We start from the raw sequence: 11,626 nt of genomic DNA, 5'->3' as shown, positions 1-11,626 counted from the left end.
TACAGTCTATAGCAGTGTTGAACGGGACGATGTTCTGAAGACACGTGCATGCCGTGTATTTTCTACCTTTGTTATGACGTTAAAATTTCAGTTAAAATGTATTATATTAAAGTCAAATTTTACCTAAAACGAATTAAGAAAGAAACAAACTTCGAAGAAGTGTATACACAGAATACAAATGGAATACAAATCAAAATAAATTTGTATTGCATAGAATCCAAGATGCTGAGAATGTATTATGGATGTTTCAAAATTGTCTGGTTATTTGGCTAAATTTTAGTTTCATACAGGTAAAATCAGTGCTTGATTTTACAGTATGGTACAGCTTAATTAATAGTTCAGTTTTGAACGTCAATAAAAATAAAAAGTGTATCTTGATAAATAAGTACAGGACTATATTGTGATTCATAAACAAATTAAGAACCACATATACATTTGCCACGTACAGTACGGTACATATGAATATAAACATAAAATTGTTAACTATCCTAGAAATAAATTTTGCACTGGAAGAATTCATCCTAAAGGTCGCCGCAAACTAGGCAATGCCATCGCGTTCGACGTGACGTCAGAGGCGATTTTTATGGTCATGTGACTTTTGTTTTGACGATCTGGCAAATTCGCCGGGAAGCCAACTAGAAAGAATGGCCTGGGCGCGGTCGAAACATCGGTAAATCACGTGACCAACTTAGTGCTAATAGTCTATCTATAGCAAATGGACTAAAACCACAAAATAAACTAGTCAATTACTTTTCAATTTATTAGAAAAACAATTACCTAATATGTTAGTATTTACAATGAGTTATTACTATTAATATTGCATTAATCAATATTTAAATACATGTATTACGTAAAATAGCTATACAGTGGAACCTCGCTTAACGAGCATAATTCGTTTCAGAGTCTTACTCGTAATGCGAAACACTCGTTAAGCGAAACAATTTTCCCCATAGAAATTAATGTAAAATACGATAATGCGTTCCATGCCAAAAATATATTCAAAATATTTTATGCATAATGTTTATTCAAAGAAAATTATACAATAAACACTGTTAAGGAGCGTGAATCATCATCTTTTCTTCTAGCGCGGAATGAACCAAGCTGGAATGCGAATTCGATTTTCAGAAAACCAAAAAAAAAATCATAATTTGTCAGATAAACATCAACCGATATGCCAAATTCTTGGGCTATGCAAAGGCTTTTGACTAGAGGTAGGTAGGCAGTTATACTGCCATCTCGTATTAAATTTAATAATTATAAATAATTAATTTTTAATTTAGACATTTCTGGAATTTAATTTGGAATCGGTCATTAAATTTAATACAAGATGGCAGCATTACTGCCTACCTCTAGTCAAATTAATTAATTTCTAATATGAAATTATAGCCTTTACGTAGCCCAAGAATTTGGCATATCGTTTGGCGTGTCTATTATATAACGGGCTATAGTTGTTGACGTTTATACGTAATATGTGTTGGAAAAAGTTTGGAAAAATGTGTGATCACAAGCGACACTAAGGTGCTAGATGGACGCACAATCCGGGACTTCCCCTCTCCTAGCTACTCGTTATGCGAAACACTCGTTATGCGAGGTTCCATTGTATTTAATTACATTGTACAATAAACAAAACATTTAATACACTGTGCTTTTAAGTTAAAATTAATGTTAACTTTAATACAGTAATTACAAATATAAATTCAGTTCATTTCATATTAATTTTTTAATTTTACAGCTTGAAGATGTTTTCTGAGATTGGAAAGCGCTTATTATTTTAACAAGATTATTCACATTATTTTACAACCGATAAAGTTTATGTATTTTACTCGAATTTGCAATAGTAGCACATTCAGTAGGCAAAGTTAATTTTCCTCTATCGAGATGATAAATTAATTCATTAGGAAATTGAACTGCGACTTCTTTATTTGATTGGAGACAATTCTGATAAATGATACATTTCTTTTTCGTTAATTCTTTTTTCAAGATAGGTTCAAATCGGTAACACAGATTCGGGTACAGTTTAGAAGGAAACTTTTCTTTGCTAGGCAATACTGTTTTTAATTGAATATCTCCACCTTTATATGATCAAATTACAGAGATTTTAAATCTTCATTTTTTTCCACTTTCTAATAACTGATATAACAATTAGACCCACTTAACTGCCTTTAACATCCACATTGTCATTCTGGAACTTTGATGAAAAAAGGCCTGGCAAACCCAAATTGTTTCGCGGGGCACTTTGATAACGCGTAACATTACGGTGGGCCACAATTTAGGCAAACGTGCTTTTAAAAAAGTAAAACAAATACAAAATTAATAAGATTTTATTATTATACCAAGAGTTCGTACTCGCACTTGCTCATTATAACGATGACACACGCAAATTTTCATTTATTTAATAGTTTTGATATACACATAACGGGAAACAAAAGTTTTAATAGATATATAATATTGTTTAGCAAGCCACACAATTTAACGTGACGGGCCGCGGGTTGGCCAGGCCTGTTCTAAATTATAATTATCAAACACGTTTGGAATCAGTTTTACAAAGGCCGCATTTGTTATAATTAATGCTCGAAATGTTTCAGATGTTAATGTATCTGATATAAGCGATGTTAATCTCTACTTACTCGTGTCTAATTGATGCGGAATTGATGACTCTAAAATTTTATTAACTGAAAATAATTTAAATTTAAATTTTCGGCAGTTAAATTATATATTGGCATTATACTAACATCTTTATATTTAGATACAATGCAGATATCATGAATACCTGCAACTTTTGATGGTTCATTTTCGCTACACCCAAATATAGCATCACCTTTAAAAATTACTAAACTAATAAAATTAAACATTCGAAAGAAATATAAAATGAGTAAAGTGACTATTATTACTTGATATTTCGATTAAAGAACTACAATACTGTTTTATTTAATTCACAATAAATATAGAAAAGAAGAATTATGTTAAGTGGCAAGTAATATGGCGACAGGATGTTTACAAATACGACTTTCAATCACGTGATTTTTTCCGTGGAAATTTAATTATAGGTTCAACTGTGACGCGAGATAAGACGAAGGTCGAAAAACGCTGGTATATAGATTAGTTGCCGTCAAACAGTTAAAGGAAGATGGCCGAAGATATCGATGATCCGTCGACTCCTTTGACGAATGTCAGAGCGAGAAAAGGCGCTTTAAAAAAAGGAAATGTATCGCTGGTTAAAGATCATAAGTTTATTGCAACTCTTTTAAAACAACCGACTTTTTGCTGCCATTGTAAAGATTTTATTTGGTGAGTTCTTTTGTAAGGAGTCGAAGTTCAATTGTTATTTTATGTTTGAGGGTTATTTTTAGTTATAGTTATTTTCTTTTCGGACGGAAACTCCTAAGAAAAACCCTCCAAAATGTTCTAAATTAAAAAATTTAAATTAGTATATTTAGATTTTTATCAGTGACTGATCCCGTGACGCGCGGACATGTAAAAAATAGGGCAATGCGGAGTTCGTCTCCTCTCTGGTTCATATGGAGGTTGTAGCCTTGTATTCGCCTTTCCTCCGAAGAGTGGTGTAATGATCGCTTCGCGACCGAAGAGCCAGCCGTTTATCTTACGGCCTAAACGTGCGCGCGGGAAACCGTGCCTTCCGGGAGGACTTTTATAGGGAACTGGCCTCCTATTCAGTCGTTATTACTAGGAGAAAACCCGGAAAACTCCTAGCAGCCAGCCTGTCCGAGTTGCGGCGCGACCCCACGACCGAACTTTCCAGTGTTTAGGGTCCAGTCACCACCGCTATCAGCGGCAACGGAGACCACTCGGCCACTGGTAGGCCCAATACGGAGTTTCGCTGATAAACGTGTAAAAGACGACACGCCGGTCAATAGTGTGACGTAGCTCCCGTGAATTCGCTCCAAACAATTCTCTTCGACGTAGTGACCTTCGTCGAAGCGAATTGTCGATAAGCGATCGGCTCTAAGGAGCTTATACTTTGTTTAATTATTTTTAATGGAGATTTGATTGATTATACAAAAAAAAACTTGCTTTCATTGATTGATTATTTTGTATATAATTGATCTTGACTTCTTTTTAAAAACTATTTGAAATATATACAGGGTGGGCCAGCGAAAACGAAACAGCAGAGTGTTCGTGTTCGTCCAAGCAAATCGCTCGGACAGGTCGATTTTACTCTCGAGGGGACATCTTTTGCAATAAAAATTTTGCGAATCTGAATATTAACTAAACAAACATTTTTTTCGACATAAATGTTTGTTCAGTTAATACAAAATAAATGAGTTTTTAAAATTTTTTGTTGTCTGTTGTATTCAGAATCGCAAAAACTTTATTGCAAAAGATGTCCCCTCGAGAGTAAAATCGACCTGTCCGAGCGATTTGCTTGGACGAACGCGAACACTCGGCCGTTTCGTTTTCGCTGGCCCACCCTGTAATTCGTGTTATAATCGTTGTTGTTTATATATATATAATACTGTTCAATCTAATAAATATTATTGTGTGCGAATTTTTACTTAGGCCTATATAAGTGTTATTTTGGATCATTATATTTTGCTTCCCGTTAAATCAGGCCTGATACTTGATTTGAACCCTATCCCGCTTTTTTGTCGCTCGGTACGTTAGACTTATACTTTTTAAGTATGAAAAAACAATTTAGTTGTTTATTCTTCCATGTTTACGTTTGTTTATAAGTTCGGTAAAAGCTTACTTTTAATACATGGCGCGATTTTTTTCCTAATTTTGCTTTCTTAAGAGACCTTACAAGTAGACGTATCCTAAACACATAGAAATTATACGCGTCGCCCCCCAAAACAATAGCTATAAACGTAAACGCATAGGATTACTTATCGAGTACGCACGCCATTGCCTTACCTTGTTTACATCGCGGAGTAGCACATCAGAGGCGGGCGCTTACAAATCGCTTCACGTGATCTCGCTTTTACGTCACTAGACACGTGACATAGCTGACGCCTCCTCCTCGTGGATTTATTTTTCTGGCGGAAGGATTCGTTCTTTCTGCTAGACTTTGGAGGCGTCACGTGATCAAAAATGACGTCATGGTCCATATCACATGATTCTTCTCTTTGAAAACATAGCCTAATTATAATAACTCCAAATTTAAGATTGTGTTATTAAAAGCGATCTATTGTTTTTGTGTATAATTTAATACTTAACTTTTGTAATTTTAAATAGAAATTGAGCTATTAGCAGAAATACATTTTAAAACATTTATATATGTGTATATTACATAAAGAAATTTAAATTTTATCAAATTAGAATTTCATATACACCCAACAACTGCACAAATTCTTTCTTTGTGGAACACGTAGTATAATTTGAGACCGTTTTTCTTATAAGTCGAATATATCATCGGAAATTATGGCATGAACATTAAATATTACAACAGCTTATACTATAAACACAATTGCTATTAACACTTTTTAAAAGGTAAGAGTAAAGAAAATAAGTACAATATGGAATATATATCTGTAAAATCAAGTATATATTTGGAAGGAGAGACAATCTTTGCTTCCAAATGATCACTCTGACTAAAATGGACTTTTCTACAGTTACAATACAGATTTGGTTTTAAATTATGAACTTCGAAACGATGGCCCCGAAAAGGGCCTTTTGCGTACAGAGCTGAGAGCACAACTTCCCCGAAACTAGTAATCCTGGATGTAAAGATTCGCATTGGCAACGAGAAAGTGGTGCAATCGAACCCCCATGTTCGGATATTTGGCTTTAAAAAACATATTTAGCCAAATATCCGACAGTACCAGTGAACATTTACGCGTACCCACCCATGTGTTGGTGTGTGGGAACCTGTCTGGGATCAACAAAGTTATACCCGTGATTAACTATCGAGTGATGAAAGCTTTCAGTTTCAAGACAACACACCTTCCGGCAATCACTGATAACTGTTGTCCCACGAAGCACCCACAGCAAGTAATGTGTGGCTATGGCGTGTTTACATCGGTACCAGAAACGTTCTTCGATACTCCCAAAGATACCCCAAAGATCCACTGACCCACTGACCTTCGATGATTCTTCCCTTATTAAACTTCGCTGACTGTTAATAAATACGGTTATTTGCTTAAGTTTATATGCATATCTGCATGCTTAAATGTGTGTTTTATATGCAATAAATTACAGAAAAAGCTATTGTATACTATAGATACTTTGAGAACAAATGAATATTTTATATTTTCATTTAAAAATAGTTTGTTTTTAATATTTAGTAAATATATTATTTTACTGGATATTAATGGTATAGTTAAGTGCTTTGGACTTAACTAAATCCACTTTTTAAGTTTTTTTTTTTTTTCATAACTCACTTTAATAATTTTCATAATTTAAATATACTGTATCGGATAACATAATGCAGTAGACTAAAAAGGAACCGAATGGATACAAAGTAAATATAACTCATTGATCCCACATTTATATTTATATTTGGATGTGTATCCCAAATGGTCTCTCAGTAGGCTGTGATAGAGTTTAGCATGTAGAACAGAACTTACCTTTATAAGGATGTTCTTTCTTTCATAGAAGCGATGAAAAGTATAGAATAATTTCTATGCCTACGTTTCTCATAAGTACAGAAGACACTCGCTAATCCGACCTGTCTTTGCACGGAGGTGCGCTAGATTAAAGAGAGTAAAGGCACGTGGGAAAGAATACTGTACACAGAAATGAGACCCGAGTGAACAGGATATGTCAAATGACTGGATACGCATCAAACTGGAAGATATGCAGTCAGTGCCGTCTTTAGAACGTAAGGGCCCTGGGCCAGGACCAAGATGAAACCCCCTTAAGGAAACAAACAATAGTATATTACAGACCTCGGGATGCGTTATTTGTTTCTTCCCGTGAAGTGTATACGATTTTTCACTTCCCTCGGCCAGGAGAAATAAAGTATTTGATATTTTTAATAATTTGTTTATTTCAATTAGCCTATTTTTTATTTGTAACTTTATTACTTTCAAATTATGGGGTCCCCTACGGCCTAGGGGCCCTGCCCTAAAGACGGCACTGTATGCAGGATTATTGAGAAACGGATCAGAGTTTGTTTTGTAGTTAATATCTTTAGGTGATAGGATAAATTAAATATGCTAAACTTTTTCACTGACGTAAATTTATTCGAATGAAATTTAAATATAAAAACTGTTCTCTAATAATTAAACGTATTTATTATTAAATATTTTAATTCATTTCAGGGGTTTAGGCAAGCAGGGCTGTCAGTGTCAAGGTACGTACAGTACAGTACATTCATTTTATAACGGATTTTAATTAGGCTACACTCGACTCAAAGATTTGTCAAATAATTCACTGTTTAATGTAACGGATTTTTCAATTTATCAATCAAGCTACATAGACACAGTTCAAATCATATTTTTATGAGCCGTATCTCATATTAATATATGTTATATAATTATATATTAAGTTACATAATGTATTTAAAGAAGGAAGAAGTTATATAGTTACGAAACTGAAATATCCTGTATATACAGGATATTTCAGTTTCGTAACTATATCTATTTAATGCTTGGCCAAATTTCACAGGCTTACAGAAGGGTTTCCCTCCTCTGTAAGCCTGAAAAAGTGTGAACGAGTCGAGTTATTTTAATTTCAACAAATAAGTGAGAAGTTTGTTGCTGCTTCGAAATAAGTTTATGCATCTTTTCCGCCAAGGATGACAATCGCACTCGAATTATTTATTAATTTATTGACATTATTATTTATCGATAACAGTCATTTCGTGTTATTTGCAAATCTCTGTCCCTGTCTCCATCCATCCATACGTGTCAGTAACTAATACACTAGATCAGTAACATTCATACGAATACAAACTTACAATAATAGGCTAATAATAAAATATTATCACCGAAAATAAAATGGTAAGTTATTTATTTTATTAATAAACATTTGATACGCATTTGATTTACAAAATTAATTCTGTTGCGAGCTCCTATTGTGTATTTAATGTTATATTTACTCTCTCATATTAAAAAAATATGCAAATATTGCATTTCTATTAATATGGTATTTTGAAAGGAAAAAGTTACTAATAGTTTTAAACTGCTAACTTTAATAATTTTCAATTAAATGTATTCTCTTTATTTTATAATAAACTATACATCAATTTAAACAATATATTCAACCATTTAATCGTAAATATATCAAGATCGCATAACTGAAGTAATATTTATTACGTTAAGAACAAATGATACTAATCCGATTGAAAAAACCGATCGATTCAGTCGATTGTCTTTTACAATCGATTGTGCCCATCACTACTCTGTATATACGGGATAATTCAAAAGGTCTTAGACTAACTTTAAGGAGAATCGGGAATACAAAAACAAGACATTTTACCTAGGAACATCCTCAAACGCCACTCGGAGTTGCTAGAAGTATGAGAAGAATCACGCAGAAAGTAGTACACGTGAGGCACACAACATGTTTATTAGAACACTTGTGCGGTGTTCTTAGGTAAAAATGGTTTGTTTTCGTATTTCTGACCTAACTTTAAATATTGTTTAAGACCTTATGAATCACTCTGTGAAGTTCCATCATAACTCGAATATGGGCAAATGGAATAACATTGAATGATTATAATGAACCTCCATCCTCATCGTAAGATTAGACGACATTATTCTAATTATAAAACGCAATATTTGCATGAATTTTGTTATAAATTCTCTCCCTATCATAGGAGTAGGATTAAGTTTTGAGAATCAACCATGACCTTTATTGTAATTAATAATTCGTATATTTTAAATGATCGTAATTGAATTTTTAAAACTACTAAACTCTTTTATTTACCGGTATATAAATAAACTATTGTACATTCAAATATTCTGAATCGTAGGATTTCGAGATCTAAATAAACAATGCACGTGACTATATAGTGTTTTGTTATAATATTAAATTATTTCGAGATGTTATCAAAGAAAGAAAATTAATTTAAGTACCTTATAAATATAATTTCTCAAGAGTTTCAATTTTGTAGAGAATTTAGAGATAACGAAGAATTCTCGTAAGAGATACGATGTTGTAATTTGGATTAATAAATTACAAAAATTGTTATATCTACTTACAAAAAATCGTTTAAAAGTTAACATTAAGTAAAAAATCTTATTTAAATTTAGATAAGATTTTCTATATTTAATCTTCAAGCATATTTTCCTGAATATTTTATATCCATTGAGAGAAATAAAGCTATTTTTAGTCTATTTTTATTTCTACTTTCCTAAATGTAGATCTATAAATTCCCACTGTCTGTCCTTCCTTAATCTCGAGAACAGAATTAGATAGAGGAAAGACGAGACTTAAGGGAAAGAGACCCCCCCCGATTAACTGTATACGAGCTTCCGATGCGAACCGGAAGTCACCTTAATTCAGTTAAAAAATTTTCACTCGAAAGTTATTAGATAGATGACCGGCACGACTCTATTGTAACAGGAAAAGTATGATGTACAGAGGCAAGCCACTACTAATTTGAGGTGGAGAGCGTATATTTCAAATTAAATCAATTTAAAAAAATATGATTAAGAATTGCAGGCCGGCATTGTGACATGGTCACAATAAATAATTGCTCTTTCAATGTGTAAAATATTAAATTAATTTACGTTTAAAATTATTTTAATTCTATTGGAGAATTGTTTACATACATAGGACCTTACCCTTTTCTGAATGATTAGAGGTAGCAAAATTGTAATTTTGGAACAGTTATCAATATAAAAAAAAATTAAATCTGGTATTACATGTACGATATAACTTATGCTTGAATATCGTTTATTGTTATTATTTATAGGTTGCAGCTTGGTGGTTCATAAAAGGTGTCGCGAATTGGTCAAGTTTACTTGTCCTGGAGTCGACAAAAGGGTAAATTCTGATATAAGTTTTACATTTTTTAACTTTAAAGTGGTTAACGAATGTGTTTTATTTTGAAAAAGTAGTAAAGTATTTTTGTTTTAGCCATTTTTATTGTTTAACACCTAGTCCAGATCAAATAGAAACACATACATGCAGGTTTATTACAGCAGTGAACGAAATTAATTCACAAAATCTTTAACGATTATTTAACACCTTATTAATAAAACTCTACAATAAATTACGGCTGATTTTAACGTGTATATAATACAGAACACTCAAAATTTTATACTTTAAGAAATATTTTAAATTAAATTGTTATTAATTATTGTCCTTTTTTGTTAATTACAGGATGTCAGGACTAAGCACAATTTTCTTGCCCATACTTTCATGAGTCCCACTTTCTGCGAACATTGTGGTTCTCTCGTTTATGGCATCATTCGTCAGGGACTCAAATGCAAAGGTAAGCATTTATTAATATTTACAAATCTCTACAATTATTCAGCCGAAAATTCGAAGAAATGTATTATCTGACGTTATAAAGTTTCGTTATATATAAATCTTTTCATTTTAAGATAATTATTTGAACTTGTTTTAATTGGAGATTCCCTTTGTCGTTGTGGAAGGTTGTAGAATTACTCGTAAATACAACTACCGATCCACTTAATCGGCATTTATGAAACTTACTTTCACATAGAATAAATTGACAGTTAATAAATATATAAGTGTGTAATTAAAACTTTGATTCTTAATGTTTCTAGAACAGTATTTTTGACCGTTAGTGAACAACGTTACATTGAAAATTCTTTAATTTATTTAATTAGTTCTTTCCCTCGCTGTAATTTATGTTCTTCCTGTAAACATAATCAATTAATTTAATATTTTTACAAGGTTTATGTTATATCTTTTATTGATTATTTTGCAGCATGTGATATGAACGTCCATAAACGATGCCAGCAAAACGTTCCGAATCTTTGCGGATGAGATTACAATGGAAAAGGGGGAAGGATAAAATTAACAGTAACTTCTAAACCCGTATTGTTGGTTCTTTGTATTTTTTTCGCGTATTACTTCTTCAAATACTTAAAATAAATTCTCCAAAACAATGTTGTTGCCTAATACCGTCAATCGAATTCGCTTTTTAAATGGTCGATTCGCATTAATTGTAATCTGAGGATTCGTATTAAAGTTTTTTTATGTGATCCAAATTAATACGAATTAAATGAATTTAAATGCATTTATTTTGTTTACAAAATTACAAATTTGTAAAAGGTATCCTTTGAAATAAAATGAACGTTTCGTTTGATACTATAAAACAGCCTCTTTTCTTTATTATTTTGGTTGGATTTTTGTTTATTATTTCTTCACTGTGCGTATTGATGGAGCTTTTTTCACGCTCATTATGGGTATGGTCAAATTCAAAATTGTATGCTGCCAGGAATCTCCGGATTAAATCATCCATGAAAATTCTTGAGGCTGTGATTTGGAATTACCAGAGTAGCAAGTTAATGTCTTTTCTGTCTCGGCCATTAGCCGTCTACTGTTATAAGTGTTGTACTAATAGAGATCTAAGTAACATATATACGGTACAATCTCGATAATAAAACACTAGGCGACTCTCGGGTATTCTTGATACAGTTTTATGTCGTAGGCAATTTTTCCACTATTTCAAACTCAAGTTCTCACTAAATTTCAACAAATTCCTACCAACGTGGTATGATATCGAGCCCAACTTGGGCAGGATATT

At 32.4% G+C, this 11,626-nt stretch overlaps 1 protein-coding gene across 1 annotated transcript; it reads left to right on the top strand.

Moving 5' to 3' along the window:
* Nucleotides 1-3,066: 3,066 nt before the first annotated feature.
* LOC136971327 (protein kinase C alpha type-like) lies at nt 3,067-11,195 on the top strand. The gene is made up of 5 exons (XM_067265780.1): nt 3,067-3,288; nt 7,221-7,252; nt 9,821-9,891; nt 10,231-10,342; nt 10,805-11,195. The coding sequence occupies exons 1-5, from the start codon at nt 3,128-3,130 to the stop codon at nt 10,861-10,863; spliced, it is 435 nt and encodes a 144-aa protein (XP_067121881.1). The 5' UTR covers nt 3,067-3,127; the 3' UTR covers nt 10,864-11,195.
* The last annotated feature ends 431 nt before the right edge of the window (nt 11,196-11,626 follow it).

Source organism: Centruroides vittatus, unplaced genomic scaffold, assembly GCF_030686945.1.
Source record: "Centruroides vittatus isolate TY-2023 unplaced genomic scaffold, ASM3068694v2 contig_2460, whole genome shotgun sequence".
Taxonomy (NCBI): domain Eukaryota; kingdom Metazoa; phylum Arthropoda; class Arachnida; order Scorpiones; family Buthidae; genus Centruroides; species Centruroides vittatus.
This window is presented reverse-complemented; position numbering and strand designations above follow the sequence as displayed.

Coding starts and splice junctions, on each gene's coding strand:
- LOC136971327 (XM_067265780.1), top strand. CDS start 3,128: ATGGCCGAAGATATCGATGATCCGTCGACTCCTTTGACGAATGTCAGA. Junction 3,289..7,220: donor CATTGTAAAGATTTTATTTG/GTGAGTTCTTTT, acceptor AATTCATTTCAG/GGGTTTAGGCAAGCAGGGCT. Junction 10,343..10,804: donor TCAGGGACTCAAATGCAAAG/GTAAGCATTTAT, acceptor ATTATTTTGCAG/CATGTGATATGAACGTCCAT.